The sequence below is a fragment of the Oncorhynchus clarkii genome, chromosome 6 (genome assembly GCF_045791955.1).
Source record: "Oncorhynchus clarkii lewisi isolate Uvic-CL-2024 chromosome 6, UVic_Ocla_1.0, whole genome shotgun sequence".
NCBI classification, from domain to species: Eukaryota; Metazoa; Chordata; class Actinopteri; order Salmoniformes; family Salmonidae; genus Oncorhynchus; species Oncorhynchus clarkii.
In genome coordinates, this window is record NC_092152.1 from 84,846,776 (window position 1) to 84,864,029 (window position 17,254).

Sequence of the window (17,254 nt, forward strand, 5' to 3'; positions counted from 1 at the left end):
AGCCAGGCTACCAGCCCTTCCTACTGCTGTAGAGTAATACCAGCCAGGCTGCCAGCCCTTCCTACTGCTGTAGAGTAATACCAGCCAGGCTGCCAGCCCTTCCTACTGCTGTAGAGTAATACCAGGCTGCCAGCCCTGCCTACTGCTGTAGAGTAATACCAGCCAGGCTGCCAGTCCTTCCTACTGCTGTAGAGTAATACCAGGCTGCCAGCCCTGCCTACTGCTGCAGAGTAATACCAGCCAGGCTGCCAGTCCTTCCTACTGCTGTAGAGTAATACCAGCCAGGCTGCCAGTCCTTCCTACTGCTGTAGAGTAATACCAGCCAGGCTGCCAGCCCTTCCTACTGCTGTAGAGTAATACCAGGCTGCCAGTCCTTCCTACTGCTGTAGAGTAATACCAGCCAGGCTGCCAGCCCTTCCTACTGCTGTAGAGTAATACCAGCCAGGCTGCCAGCCCTTCCTACTGCTGTAGAGTAATACCAGCCAGGCTGCCAGCCCTTCCTACTGCTGTAGAGTAATACCAGCCCTTCCTACTGCTGTAGAGTAATACCAGCCAGGCTTCCAGTCCTTCCTACTGCTGTAGAGTAATACCAGGCTGCCAGTCCTTCCTACTGCTGTAGAGTAATACCAGGCTGCCAGCCCTGCCTACTGCTGCAGAGTAATACCAGCCAGGCTGCCATCAGGACGCTCCTCTTCGGCGTGTGTTTGTTTCTGTACGTTGGTCTGTCTGTGTGAGTGAGAGTTTTAATATTTAATTCTATACTCCTTTCCTCATACAGCTGAGCAGAAGGGAAGAGACAGGGAAGAGACCGTGCTAATCCCAGGACCTTTAGATAACATCATAGTGCTAATCCCAGGACCTTTAGTAACATGCTAATCTGAATCGTACAGCAGAGGAGGCAGATAATTTTACAGCCTGGGACCCTGGTCTAGTGACCCTCCACTCAAGGCTATTTTACACATTCTGGGACACTGGTCTAGTGACCCTCCACTCAAGGCTATTTTACACAGCCTGGGACCCTGGTCTAGTGACCCTCCACTCAAGGCTATTTTACACATTCTGGGACCCTGGTCTAGTGACCCTCCACTCAAGGCTATTTTACACAGCCTGGGACCCTGGTCTAGTGACCCTCCACTCAAGGCTATTTTACACATTCTGGGACCCTGGTCTAGTGACCCTCCACTCAAGGCTATTTTACACAGCCTGGGACTCTGGGCTAGCAACCCTCTCTCTACACAAGGCTTCCAGCCTCTAGTGACCCTCCTCACCAGGCTACCTTACATCCCCACACCAGGCTACCTTACATCCCTACACCAGGCTACCTTACATCCCTACACCAGGCTACCTTACATCCCCACACCAGGCTACCTTACACCACTATCCTCCTCCTCTCCTCTCCTCTCCTCTCCTCTCCTCTCCTCTCCTCTCCTCTCCTCGTTCCCAGCCAGCCCATCAACTCAGTCGGTGTGTTTAAACTGCAGCTGGAGGAGGAAACAGAAAGCCCATCTTCCCCAGCATTATTAATACGTGAGAAGGTTTACTCAGTTTTACCTTGCCCTGGGTGGTTAGTAAACACGTCTGTTCTGTTGTGGAGGAACCAGAGGAGGGGTTCATAGGAAGAAAGACACAGCGGAAAGGACAACCCTCATGTTCCTCAGCATCTTATTCCTTCACTAACAACTCCTTAGAGATTCACTGCATGCAACACACAAGAGTGTGTTAGGCCACTGTGCTAAAGCCTTGTCATCGAGGTTTTAGGAAGTTTTCAGGTCTCAGGGTTACTCATCACACCAGTGTGGTTCACCCACCAAACCAACTCTCTTACACTCTTTCAGAGGAAACCTGATCATCCGTCCCTGAGGAGATGTGCCAGACTAGAGCTGGTCAGTCTGAAGATGCATCTCAACCGGCACCCTATTCCCTATATAGGGCACTACTTTAGACCAGAGCCCTATGGCACCCTATTCCCTATATAGGGCTCTGGAATAGGGTGCCATTTGAGAAGCAACCTATGAGGTTAGGAGAAAGGAGAGGACAGGTCTGAGGACATATTATCATGGTCCTGTAGGGTACAGAGATACAGGTTAGGAGAAAGGAGAGGACAGGTCTGAGGACGTATTATCATGGTCCTGTAGGGTACAGAGATACAGGTTAGGAGAAAGGAGAGGACAGGTCTGACGACATATTATCATGGTCCTGTAGGGTACAGAGATACAGGTTAGGAGAAAGGAGAGGACAGGTCTGAGGACGTATTATCATGGTCCTGTAGGGTACAGAGATACAGGTTAGGAGAAAGGAGAGGACAGGTCTGAGGACGTATTATCATGGTCCTGTAGGGTACAGAGATACAGGTTAGGAGAAAGGAGAGGACAGGTCTGAGGACATATTATCATGGTCCTGTAGGGTACAGAGATACAGGTTAGGAGAAAGGAGAGGACAGGTCTGAGGACGTATTATCATGGTCCTGTAGGGTACAGAGATACAGGTTAGGAGAAAGGAGAGGACAGGTCTGAGGACATATTATCATGGTCCTGTAAAGTACAGAGATACAAATACCACACTGGATGTCTTGTCCTGGATGAAGGCTGACATGAAATAAACAGTGTAAAGACGGCCTATAATCTCCGGTCCTGAGTTGTGTCTAAACTGCTCTGGAAACATTACGTAATCCAGGTGACATCTCAGCCAATCGAAGCATTTATCTGAGTGCCCAATCTGTCTCACCGGCCAAATCTGTTACCGTGCAGGGCTGTTACGAGATGTTCTGTGTTGTCCTGAATGGCACTCTATTCCCTTATGTAGTGCACTACTTGTGAACGGGGCTATAGGGCTCTGGTCTAAGGTGATGCACTATGTAGAGAAAAGGGTGGCATTTGGGACGCAGTCGTAATTAACAGACAAACAGGAGATTACCCATCTGACTGTGTTAGTTTGTACAATACATTATATCTACTTGGTGCACTCCTAAATGGTAAACATGGCCCTATAACATGGCCCCATAATATGGCCCTATAACATGGCCCCATAATATGGCTCTATAACATGGCCCCATAATATGGCCTTATAACATGGCCCCATAATATGGCTCTATAACATGGCCCTATAACATGGCTCTATAACATGGCTCTATAACATGGCCCCATAATATGGCCCTATAACATGGCCCTATAAAATGGCTCTATAACATGGCCCTATAACATGGCTCTATAACATGGCTCTATAACATGGCCCTATAATATGGCCCCATAATATGGCCCTATAACATGGCTCTATAACATGGCCCTATAACATGGCCCTATAACATGGCCCCATAATATGGCCCTATAATATGGCCCTATAACATGGCTCTATAACATGGCCCTATAACATGGCCCTATAACATGGCCCCATAATATGGCTCTATAACATGGCTCTATAACAATCGCTCTATGGGAATAGTTATGAGTGTGCAGTAGATAATAGGTACACTGAATTAATCTATGCAGGAAGGCCCAAAGGCACTGAGCAATCAACCAAAGAGGGAGCTTAGCATCAGCACTATTCACTTTTCAATCCAGGAAGTGAAAATGCACAAGCAGGAATTCAAAATTGCCCACATTATGATTTGACCTATCTTAAGACTAACTTAAGACTAACTGACCCCAGCCCTGCTCCATTCTCTAGGTGTTGTATTGGAAAAGATTCTGTAGGTGTTGTATTGGAAAATATTAATTAGGTGTTGTATTGGAGAATATTAATTAGGTGTTGTATTGGAAAATATGAATTAGGTTTTGTATTGGGAAATATTAATTAGGTGTTGTATTGGAAAATATTCTCTAGGTGTTGTATTGGAAAATATTAATTAGGTGTTGTATTGGAAAAGATTCTCTAGGTGTTGTATTGGAAAATATTCTGTAGGTGTTGTATTGGAAAATATTCTGTAGGTGTTGTATTGGAAAATATTCTGTAGGTGTTGTATTGGAGAATATTAATTAGGTGTTGTATTGGAGAATATTAATTAGGTGTTGTATTGGGAAATATTAATTAGGTGTTGTTTTGGAAAATATTCTGTAGGTGTTGTATTGGAGAATATTAATTAGGTATTGTATTGGAAAATATTAATTAGGTGTTGTATTGGAAAAGATTCTCTAGGTGTTGTATTGGACAAGATTAATTAGGTGTTGTATTGGACATTGGCAAAGTATCAAGTGGCACCCTAGATTCATGGGCTGTGTGTATAAGGTAGTAGAGTTCGATTTGATTTGATTTGATTTGATTTGTACCTCCGTCATTCGGTTGTGCCGTTGACATTGTTATCAACAGATTGTTATCCACAGATACTGCAGCATGTTGATGTCCGACTGGTTAATGCTCAATCTTTATGAATGTGTGTTAATGGCTGTTTCGTCAAAATTACAATATAGTGGATTGGACATACGATGACATCGCTAAAGTAGACAAATAATTAGTAGAAAACAACTTTTCCGTCTTTATGATGTAGTCAAGTTTACGTTAGAAAGATGGCAATGTTGCCACGAGCTAGCAAAATTTGTCAGAAATAGCTAGCAATGCTAACGTTAGCGTGCTAAAATGTTGGTTCCTACCCCCAATCTTAGATAGCTCGTTACACAGCAGCTAAAGTCGCATGACAAAAAAAACTTGTCCTACTAAATATTTGCTTCCTTTGAAATGTCATGGTGTTTCCAAGCGAATGCACTTTAAAGGAACACTTCATCAGTACCTATTGAGACCTGGTGGAGTAGAACGCTCCGCTGGGCATTAAGTCCTTAAGATGAACCTTCAAAACAGTACTGTCCTTTACTACTTTTGACTTGATCCCAGGGCTAAAGTAGTGCACTAGATAAGGAATAAGGGCACCATTTGTGACTGAACATGGGATGGACACATGGCCAATCACAAAGTTGGTGTTAAGCTTCCCCTGAAAATAGCCAGGCTTGCCTGGGCACCAGGCCAGGCTGACATGTTCGTGTTGTTATTACCTCCTAGTGTTCACGTTGCTTTCTATTCATTCTGTTCCGCTCAACTATTCCTGATCTGCTCTGTCCACACGACAAGGTACTGCTGTAGTGTTGGCTGCCCTGTGTCTGACCTGCTCGGTCCACACGAAAAGGTACTGCTGCAGTGTTGGCAAGGGTTACCAACCACCCTTGTTCCCCGCCCACGAGGTTGAGGTTGCGGTTCCCTCTGTCCAGGACCATCTGCGCCGTTGTCACCGTACCTGGAGGAAGGCCCGAGCTGCCCTTCTTCGTGCCTCTGACAGGACCCAGTCCCAAGCCAACCGTCGCCGGGCCTCAGCTCCAGTCTACACCCCGGGTCAAAAGGTATGGCTCTCATCGAAGGACCTGCCATTGAAGGTGGCATTGAAGAAACTCTCCCCCCAATTCATTGGTCCCTTTGAAATTGACCATGTCATTAACCCCTCTGCGCCTGAAACTCCCAGCCTCTCTCAGGATCCATCCTACCCTCCACGTATCCCTAATTAAACCTGTCTCCTCCTGCAGCAGCTCCTCCACCCCCTCGGCTCATCGATGACCATCCTGCCTCTACCGTCCGGCGGCTTCTGGACGTGCGCCGTCGCGGTCGTGGCTGGCAGTACCTGGTGGCCTGGAAGGGATACGGGCCTGAAGAGCGCTGCTGGGTGCCCAGCTGTCACATTCTGGACCCTCCCTCTTGCGGGATTTCTATACCTCACACCCAGATAAGCCTGGTCGGGCGCCAGGTGGCGCCTGTAGAGGGGGGTACAGTCACATCTGCTCCTGCAACGCCCTCTACTGCTCATCCTGTGTTTCCTTGACCTGCCGCCACTCCCCCAGGACTCTCTCTCCCTCTCTGTGTGATTGTGTGGGCGGAGACAGGTGTGCTGTAGTCAGAGCAGGTCCCCACCAGCTGCAACCTGTTCCATAATCAAGACCTCTACAAATACTCTGTCCAGCCACTTCCGGATCGTAATCTCTGCTCAGTCAGTCTACGCTTCTAGCCGTTTGTTACTATTAGATCCTGTTATCCTGTTGTGCCTGTTTTCCTTGCCTGACGCTGTTTTCTTCTCCGCTACAGTTCTGCCCGCTCTGACTCTGGTCCTTGTCTCCAGTCCCACGTCTCATCATCCTGCTACTCTGTCCTGGATTCCCCACTCTACTACTCCCTTGGATTCCCCTCCGTACCTGCTTACCCTGTGCCAACCCCTCTCGCTCCAGCCTCAGCCTCCGGACCTGCTTACCCTGTGCCAACCCCTCTCGCTCCAGCCTCAGCCTCCGGACCTGCTTACCCTGTGCCAACCCCTCTCGCTCCAGCCTCAGCCTCCGGACCTGCTTACCCTGTCCCATCCCCTCTCGCTCCAGCCTCAGCCTCCGCACCTGGTTTCCTGTAACCCACCTGAGCTTCCCCTTGCCTGCACTCCATCTTCCCCTTGTGTTTCAATAAATACCTTGGTTACTTCATCCAAGTCCCCTCATCTGAGTCTGCTCTTGGTTTCCCCTGTTCCACTCTGCGTAACAAGGTCATCAGGAAGTCCAGGTCTTCTAGATGTTGTGATGAAAGAGCCAGGTCATCAGGAAGTCCAGGTCTTCTAGATGTTGTGATGAAAGAGCCAGGTCATCAAGAAGTCCAGGTCTTCTAGATGTTGTGATGAAAGAGCCAGGTCATCAGGAAGTCAAGGTCTTCTAGATGAGTGGGTCCATTGTATTCCTCTTGCATGATCTTCTGTTGTTCGTCACATGACCCAGTCTCCGTCGTATTCCTCTTGCCTGATAGTCTGTTGTTTGCCACATGACCCAGTCTCCATCGTATTCCTCTTGCCTGATCGTCTGTTGTTCGTCACATGACCCAGTCTACTGTCAGGTTGAAGAGTAACTCCAGCCTTCACAGCAAAACTCATGTCGCTCGTTCCCACAGTGCATGAAAAGTTGCTGTAGTACTGTTTTATGATGTTAACAACATGGCTCGGGATTCATAAGATCTTCCATAGGCTTTCGCGCTGAATGCTGTCCAAGGCCTTCTGGAAGTCAATAAAGTTGATGTAAAATTGAGTTTTCGTTGCCACCGACCTAATCCAGTATTGTCATGAATATTGATTATGATGACCAATCTAATCTAGTATTGACATGAATATTGATTATGATGACCAATCTAATCCAGTATTGTCATGAATATTGATTATGATGACCAATCTAATCCAGCGATTGACATGAATATTGATTATGCTGACCAATCTAATCCAGCGATTGTCATGAATATTGATTATGATGATCAATCTAATCCAGCGATTAACATGAATATTGATTATGCTGACCAATCTAATCCAGTGATTGACATGAATATTGATTATGCTGACCATTAGACAAATATACAATAGTTGTTCTATTTTACTGTCAAAATACAACTTTAGAATTTCCAATAGCGATGAATAAGATACATCTTTATGTGGACTAATTTATATCATAGGCTAATTCATTAGGGGCTCGACGCCTAAGGAAGTGGAAAATCAAAACCCATTAACAAGATAGCATATCTTGGTTTTAAAATAGTGGCTATTGAACTGAATATTGAGAGTTGAGAAGTACAAGTTCTACCTCCAGAAAGCTGAGACCCTCCTCTCTTCAACTGAGACAAGGGAACAAAGCTGAGACCCTCCTCTCTTCAACTGGGACCAGGGAAAAAAGCTGAGACCCTCCTCTCTTCAACTGGGACCAGGGAACAAAGCTGAGACCCTCCTCTCTTCAACTGGGACCAGGGAACAAAGCTGATACCCTCCTCTCTTCAACTGAGACCAGGGAACAAAGCTGAGACCCTCCTCTCTTCAACTGGGACAAGGGAACAAAGCTGAGACCCTCCTCTCTTCAACTGGGACCAGGGAACAAAGCTGAGACCCTCCTCTCTTCAACTGAGACAAGGGAACAAAGCTGAGACCCTCCTCTCTTCAACTGGGACAAGGGAACAAAGCTGAGACCCTCCTCTCTTCAACTGAGACAAGGGAACAAAGCTGAGACCCTCCTCTCTTCAACTGAGACAAGGGAACAAAGCTATGGTTTTCCCACAATTGCATTTTGAAATGTTATACGATCATAACCCATTTTTCTCTCTCAAGTGCATGGTGGAAGAGGTGGAAGAGGAGACTGTCTGTCACGATCAAATCGTGGTTTTAGCTGGCCATAAAAACAGAGGACGTTTTGAGTTGCCAATTCAGATCCAGGATGCTGACTGTCTGTCACGCCCTGACCATAGAGAGCCTTTTTATTCTCTATGTTTGGTTAACGTGTGACTAGGGTGGGTAATCTAGGTTAGTGTATTTCTATGTTGGCCTGGTATGGTTCCCAATCAGAGGCAGCTGTTTATCGTTGTCTCTGATTGGGGATCATATTTTTCACAGCCATTTCCTCACTGTTTGTTTGTTGTGGGATCTTGTTTATGTGACGTTGCCTGTTAGCATGCTATTCGTCGGCACGTTTCGGTCGTTCTTTATAGTTTTTTTTGTGCCGTTTCAGTTAATAAACACGTGGAAACCATATCCCGCTGCACCTTGGTCCGATGATTATTACGACGAACGTGACACCGTCTAACTGATGACTTTGAATCAGCCTATTAGAAAACTGTCTGGCCGTTGTCCACCTACTGTAGCGAACTGAGGAGAGCTGCTCAACATGATTTGAGGAGAAAGGCTCCAGGTTATTCATTCATTGTCAACAAAAGGAGATGATTATTTTCATCACCACTAAGGACTTTGTGTGTTTTGAATGAAAATGAACAAACACAACCAATAATAGAAGTGCTCATATTAAATCCCTTTTTCAGCAGGTGTTGTCTTACGCAAGATAAACAATGGCTGAATACTCTCCTACTCACAATATAGCGCACTACTTTAGACCAGGCCCCATAGAGCTCTGGTCAAAAGTAGTGCACTACATAGGGAATAGGGTGCATTTGAGACACAGCTAAACAATGGTTGAGTGGCCTGCCAGCCTCCTGTCCTCTGTGCTCCAGTCCATTAACAGGATAACATATCACTGTCCATCACTAGACTCCATCACTAGACTCCATCACTATACTCCATCACTAGACTCCATCACTAGACTCCATCACTATACTCCATCACTAGACTCCATCACTATACTCCATCACCATACTCCATCACTAGACTCCATCACTAGACTCCATCACTGCTCCATCACTAGACTCCATCAGTAGACTCCATAACTAGACTCTATCACTGCTCCATCACTAGACTCCATCACTGCTCCATCACTAGACTCCATCACTAGTCTCCATCACTAGGCTCCATCACTAGACTCCATCACTAGACTCCATCACTGCTCCATCACTAGACTTCATCACTAGACTCCATAAGTTGCTCCATCACTAGACTCCATCACAAGACTCCACCTGTGCTCCATCACTAGACTCCATCACTACACTCCATCACTAGACTCCATCACTAGACTCCATCACTAGACTCCATCACTGCTCCATCACTAGACTCCATCACAAGACTCCATCAGTGCTCCATCACTAGACTCCATCACTAGACTCCATCACTAGACTCCATCAGTGCTCCATCACTAGACTACATCACTAGACTCCATCACTAGACTCCATTACTGCTCCATCACTAGACTCCATTACTGCTCCATCACTAGACTCCATCACTAGACTCCATCACTGCTCCATCACTAGACTCCATCACTGCTCCATCACTGGACTCCATCACTGCTCCATCACTGCTCCATCACTAGACTCCATCACTGCTCCATCACTAGACTCCATCACTAGACTCCATCACTGCTCAATCACTAGACTCCATTACTGCTCCATTACTAGACTCCATCACTAGACTCCATCACTGCTCCATCACTGGACTCCATCACTAGACTCCATTACTGCTCCATCACTAGACTCCATCACTAGACTCCATCACTGCTCACTCACTAGACTCCATTACTGCTCCATCACTGCTCCATCACTGCTCCACCACTAGACCCCATCACTAGACTCCATCACTAGACTCCATCACTAGACTCCATTACTGCTCCATCACTGCTCCATCACTAGACTCCATAACTAGACCCAATCACTAGACTCCATCACTGCTCCATCACTGCTCCATCACTAGATTCCATCACTAGACTCCATCACTGCTCCATCACTAGACTCCATCACTGCTCCATCACTAGACTCCATCACTAGACTCCATCACTGCTCCATCACTAGACTCCATCACTAGACTCCATACGCCTCAATAATGCAGAAAGAGAAAAGCTACATCCTCCAGACAGATCAGTTAACCCTCCATCCTCCAGACAGACCAGTCAACCCTCCATCCTCCAGACAGACCAGTCAACCCTCCAGACAGACCAGTCATCCTCCAGACAGACCAGTCAACCCTCCATCCTCCAGACAGACCAGTCAACCCTCCAGACAGACCAGTCAACCCTCCATCCTCCAGACAGACCAGTCAACCCTCCAGACAGACCAGTCAACCCTCCAGACAGACCAGTCAACCCTCCATCCTCCAGACCAGTCAACCCTCCATTCTCCAGACAGACCAGTCAACCCTCCAGACAGAACAGTCAACCCTCCAGACTGACCAGTCAACCCTCCAGACAGACCAGTCAACCCTCCAGACAGACCAGTCAACCCTCCAGACAGATCAGATATGGAGCCTCTCACCTCCACACAGCAGAGATCACATCCATAACAGATACAACTTGCATCCCTGTACTGTACTTATTCACAGGAGCGCACTCACACACCACACACACTCTCTCTCACACACACACCACAAACCAGCACAAGGACACACACATTTGTAAATGCACAGACACACAGGCAAGCATGCAAACACACACACAAATCCGTCATAAAAAGTCATCCTTCAAAAGTTAAAAGTGAAAGGAAACTAGGAGAAATCTAATCAAATCTGCACAACAGAAAACATTGTATTGATGAAAAACTCCCATTGATCTGGCTCTGGGAAAACAACGGTCTTGATCTCTAAATGGACCTCCTCTTTTTTTAACCCTGCAGTGATTGGTCAATTATTAAGCAGTCTAAATGCTGCTGGATCAATGATTATGCCCCAGTCTCAAATGACACCCTGTTCCCTATATAGTGCACTACTTTAGATCAGAGCCCTATGGCACCCTATTCCGTATATAGTGCACTACTTTAGACCAGAGCCCTATGCCACCATATTCCCTATATAGTGCACTACTTTAGATCAGAGCCCTATGGCACCCTATTCCCTATATAGTGCACTACTTTAGACCAGAGCCCTATGCCACCCTATTCCCTATATAGTGCACTACTTTAGATCAGAGCCCTATGGCACCCTATTCCCTATATAGTGCACTACTTTAGACCAGAGCCCTATGACACCCTATTCCCTACATAGTGCACTACTTTAGACCAGAGCCCTATGACACCCTATTCCCTACATAGTGCACTACTTTAGACCACACCCATGTAGCGAAAAGGGTACAATTTGGGAAACAGTCAATATCTCAGCGTCCTCTTCATCTGTGATCATCACTTTAATAAAGGCATCCACTAACACCACATACAGTAGTCTAGGGCGGGAGGGGGCTGTGTGTGTGTGTGAGAATAACTAACCAATCACAATACGTATCCATTGGAGATGTTTTCTCACTAACCAATCAGTGGATCTCTAGGCTTCTCTACTCTGTCCAATGTTCCAGAATGCCCACATCCGAAAGCTCCGGTCTTGTTCTGCGTGCATGTGACACAAGGCGCTTATGGTATTTAAAACAAGCACCGTGGACAGACACCGTGCTGAAGTGGACAGCTCCCGTTCAGATGAAGAAAAAAAAAGCCACACGATACTTAGACAACCAACCAACCATCGATCTAGTCACAGTTTGATTTGGTTCGTCCAGGGGTACGGGTCTGTCTCTCACGGTGAGCTGACATTTAACAGCGTTTTGTTTTATATAATCATCATCATCCAGATGTGCATCTAAGAAGACGGCAACGGCATTAATGGACTTTCCGTTATTTTTTTGTTGCGAGCCGACGCTGCCGGAGTTGTTCTGTCTGGATACTGTGGAGTTGTTCTGATGTTTAATAGGAAACACCTGTAGCTGAATCTGCTACACAGTCTCTAATATATTGGACTATTATTACCCACAAACCAACAGAAATGTTTTGATACACATCTATTTTCTGCAGGCAGGGAGGGCTGGTCTCTCTGACGCCGTCGGCCATCTAATCTCCAATGCAAAAGAGCGAAGGTAAAGCCATTTACTGGTCCATTAATATCTAAGCTTCTCTCTCGGCTCTCTGTGCTGCTCGCAGACAGGAACATGGATAGAGAGGAATTATCTGTGACACGAGCTGTGACTGGATTCGTATAGATGGTGTTCTCTTGTCCAAACTAAAAAATCAAATAAAAAAGACAGTGGAATCGAGCTCAACAACCGAGCACGGTGCGTCTGGCGGTTCGCGATCACCCTCCTTTTTTGCTGTTGTTGCGCACAGCTTTTTAAAAAATTAATTGAATGCATTTTTAATGTAGCCGGGGGAGATCAGAGGTGGGCTTATATTTGAATTAAAAAACAACCATGGGGGGCACAGATGAGTGTAAAACCATGCTGGATGCTCTGAACAAAGTCACAGCGTGCTACAGGCACCTGGTCATCGCGCTGGGCAGCACATCGGACTCTCAGAACCTGCGCGAGGAACTCAAGAAGACCCGGAAGAAAGCCCAGGAGCTCGCGGTGGCCAACCGGAATAAACTAACCGAGTTGCTCAAAGACAAGACCACCAGCAAGGACGACCGGGCTGAGTATGAGAGGCTATGGGTGCTGTTCACCAGCAGCATGGAGCTACTGGAAGTGGACATGAAGCGGAGCTTGGAGATAGGGCAGGAGTTCCCCCTCAAGGTGCCCACCAGACACCTCATCCAGACGGGCATGACCGGCAGCACCACCACGGTGGCCGCCAGGGCCATGTCTGTGCAGAACATGAAGTACGACGCGGACAGCAACATCGACACTGCCGACCTGAAGGAGCTCCAGACTGAGATCACCCAGGTGGGTCAGATGATGGAGGAGATGGAGATGAAAGTGCAGGTGGCTCCGTGGGCCGTGGAGGCCAAGCAGGAGGCCGGCGCCGAGCTCAAATCCACCCTGAGCGTCGGGAACTCCTCCGTGGGCGTCATTTCCATCTGTGAAGAGGAGCCCAAAGACGAGATAGATGAAGGGGGTGACAATAACGGAATGATCACATGCATCGCTGGGTTCATATTCGTTGCTATTGTAGTAATCGCCGGGATTCTAGGATACTTTGTAATCGGTGGATAGGATACTTAGTATTGAACGTTTTGAGCCAGCCTGGGAATACTTCACAGATAAACAGCGGGCGCAGCTCAGAGACAGATACAGCCCGGGATGGACACTAGGCAGGTTATATGCCCGGAGAAACGGCTCTGTTGTTGAGGAGAGAGAGACTAGCGCGAGGAGCTGTCCAGGTGATGAACACTGTTGCGTCTGCATCCCAAATGGCACTGATTCCCCATATAGTCCTCTACTTTAGACCAGAGTCACTACAAGGCGTTATTCCATATAGTCCTCTACTTTAGACCAGAGTCACTAGAAGGCGTTATTCCATATAGTCCTCTACTTTAGACCAGAGTCACTGCAAGGCGTTATTCCACATATAGTCCTCTACTTTAGACCAGAGCCACTACAAGGCGTTATTCCACATATAGTCCTCTACTTTAGACCAGAGTCACTGCAAGGCTTTATTCCCCATATAGTCCTCTACTTTAGACCAGAGTCACTGCAAGGCGTTATTCCCCATATAGTCCTCTACTTTAGACCAGAGTCACTTCAACATTTTATCTCAGCCTCACAATTAATAATAATAACAATAATAATTTATTCAGGTCTGGGCTAGGTCTGGGCTACAACAACTAATATATAGCCCTTATAGTAGATAACAGAGGTCTGGACTACCACAACTAATATATAGCCCTTATAGTAGATAACAGAGGTCTGGACTACCACAACTAATATATAGCCCTTATAGCTAGATAACAGAGGTCTGGACTACCACAACTAATATATAGCCCTTATAGTAGATAACAGAGGTCTCGGCTACAACAACTAATATATAGCCCTTATAGTAGATAAGAGAGGTCTCGGCTACAACAACTAATATATAGCCCTTATAGTAGATAACAGAGGTCTGGGCTACCACAATTAATATATAGTCCTTATAGCAGATAACAGAGGTCTGGACTACCACAACTAATATATAGCCCTTATAGCAGATAACAGAGGTCTGGACTACCACAACTAATATATAGCCCTTATAGTAGAGTGGGATCCATATAGCTAGAGTAGAGGGAGGGTTTTGTCAACAGGGGGTAGATGAGTAGGTCCTCCAGTGGCAGGCAGGTAGCACTGTTCACTCGCCTCGCAGTCCCAGCTGTCTGACTGCCTTGTACAAGATGAAGTTCATTACTACGTTCCCACTAACTCAATGATGTCAGCCAGCACAAATCTTCAGAGGAATCCTCAGACTGAGCATTGAATTCATCCCTGCCAGCTTGCAGTCCTCCTCAGGGGTCAGGAGACCATAAAAACAAGCAAAACATATGGTGGGGTATTCAAACCAAAACACACTAGCTAACTAGCTTGCTAGCATTGTTAACTAGCTATGTTGAAAGAACTGATTTTCCATCATATTCACAGGTAGGAAACACATTGATTTTACCCAGACTTAGTCTATACCCATTGAGCTATTCAAAACCAAAAAACGAATAAAAATGATTAAATATGAACTAAGCGCCATGGCAACATGTGTAGAATGGCAGGGAATTTGCTATAGGGCCCTGGTCTAAAGTAGTGCACTATATAGGGAATAGGGTTCTATAGGGTTATGGTCTAAAGTAGTGCACTATATAGGGAATAGGACTCTGGTCTAAAGTAGTGCACTATATAGGGAATAGGGTTCTATAGGGCTATGGTCTAAAGTAGTGCACTATATAGGGAATAGGACTCTGGTCTAAAGTAGTGCACTATATAGGGAATAGGGCTCTGGTCTAAAGTAGTGCACTATATAGGGAATAGGGCTCTGGTCTAAAGTAGTGCACTATATAGGGAATAGGGTTCCATAGGGTCCTGGTCTAAAGTAGTGCACTATATAGGGAATAGGTTGCCATTTGGGATGCATTCCTATGGGACACATCCATGGAAGGAACTACTCGGCCTCGTAGAGCCTTTCTGAATGTATTCAGCATCTTTATGAGAAATTGCACTAGATATATTTTTAGAAGTACGAGATGTTAGGTCTAGAAAGGGAGGCAGAGCGTGTTGGGCTCCACATGATCACACAGGCAGGTCTAAGTATTATCCTACACAGAGAATGTCCATTAGTAGGGTCTAGGCTAGCGAGAGGAAATGTGTGTCCACGATGTGAAAGAGAACACATCTACTGGTTAAACACGGTTGCTATTGGAATTCCACATATATATTTTCAACGTCAGTTTCATGTTCGTTTTTATCCATCATGCATCCCTCCCTCCATCATCCCTCCATCCATCATCCCTCCCTCCATCATCCCTCCATCCATCATCCCTCCATCCATCATCCCTCCATCCATCATCCCTCCATCCATCATCCCTCCCTCCATCATCCCTCCCTCCATCATCCCTCCCTCCATCATCCCTCCCTCCATAATATACCAAATGCCTGTTCCCTTTCCATTACCAAGGCCTGGAGCAGTGTCTGTTTTAATGCGCCTGGAGCAGTGTCTGTTTTAATGCGTACATCGCAGGAGTTTGCATTCTGGATTGGTTTGTAAACATTGTGTTCCTGTTTCAAATAGAGTACATTCTATGAAGTCTTGTTTATTATAATAAACATGTCAAAGACATTGTCTATGAATATCTCATTCATCTTTTTTGTTGAAGAGAAGCACTTTTCAGCTGCTATTAACACTTTAAATCTACTGTTTGATATAACCTTATTGGTGCTCTTCAACCCGGCCGTTACCCAGGCTGTTACCCCGGCTATTAACACTTTAAATCTACTGTTTGATATAACCTTATTGGTGCTCTCTACCCCGGCTGTTACCCCGGCTGTTACCCAGCTGTTACCCCGGCTGTTACCCCGGCTGTTACCCAGCTGTTACCCCGGCTATTAACACTTTAAATCTACTGTTTGATATAACCTTATTGGTGCTCTCTACCCCGGCTGTTACCCCGGCTGTTACCCCAGCCGTTACCCCGGCTATTAACACTTTAAATCTACTGTTTGATATAACCTTATTGGTGCTCTTTAACCCGGCCGTTACCCAGGCTGTTACCCCGGCTGTTAACACTTTAAATCTACTGTTTGATATAACCTTATTGGTGCTCTTTACCCCGGCCGTTACCCCGGCTGTTACCCCAGCTGTTACCCCGGCTGTTACCCCGGCTGTTACCCCGGCTATTAACACTTTAAATCTACTGTTTGATATAACCTTATTGGTGCTCTTTAACCCGGCCGTTACCCAGCTGTTACCCCGGCTGTTAACACTTTAAATCTACTGTTTGATATAACCTTATTGGTGCTCTTTAACCCGGCTGTTACCCAGGCTGTTACCCCGGCTGTTACCCCGGCTGTTACCCAGGCTGTTAACACTTTAAATCTACTGTTTGATATAACCTTATTGGTGCTCTTTAACCCGGCCGTTACCCAGCTGTTACCCCGGCTGTTAACACTTTAAATCTACTGTTTGATATAACCTTATTGGTGCTCTTTAACCCGGCCGTTACCCAGGCTGTTACCCCGGCTGTTAACACTTTAAATCTACTGTTTGATATAACCTTATTGGTGCTCTTTAACCCGGCTGTTACCCCGGCTGTTACCCCGGCTGTTACCCCGGCTATTAACACTTTAAATCTACTGTTTGATATAACCTTATTGGTGCTCTTTAACCCGGCTGTTACCCCGGCTGTTACCCCAGCCGTTACCCCGGCTGTTACCCCGGCTGTTACCCCGGCTGTTACCCCGGCTGTTACCCCGGGTATTAACACTTTAAATCTACTGTTTGATATAACCTTATTGGTGCTCTTTAACCCGGCCGTTACCCAGGCTGTTACCCCGGCTATTAACACTTTAAATCTACTGTTTGATATAACCTTATTGGTGCTCTTTACCCCGGCTGTTACCCAGGCTGTTACCCAGCTGTTACCCCGGCTATTAACACTTTAAATCTACTGTTTGATATAACCTTATTGGTGCTCTTTAACCCGGCC

At 46.3% G+C, this 17,254-nt stretch overlaps 1 protein-coding gene across 1 annotated transcript; it reads left to right on the forward strand.

Annotated features, from left to right (window-relative positions):
- The first annotated feature begins 11,718 nt into the window (after positions 1 to 11,718).
- LOC139412268 (regulator of G-protein signaling 9-binding protein-like) lies at positions 11,719 to 13,888 on the forward strand. Its single transcript, XM_071159108.1, has one exon. The coding sequence runs from the start codon at positions 12,570 to 12,572 to the stop codon at positions 13,308 to 13,310; it is 741 nt and encodes a 246-aa protein (XP_071015209.1). The 5' UTR covers positions 11,719 to 12,569; the 3' UTR covers positions 13,311 to 13,888.
- The last annotated feature ends 3,366 nt before the right edge of the window (positions 13,889 to 17,254 follow it).

Excerpts from the sequence above, each read along its gene's own strand:
- LOC139412268 (XM_071159108.1), top strand. The coding sequence starts at position 12,570 with ATGGGGGGCACAGATGAGTGTAAAACCATGCTGGATGCTCTGAACAAA.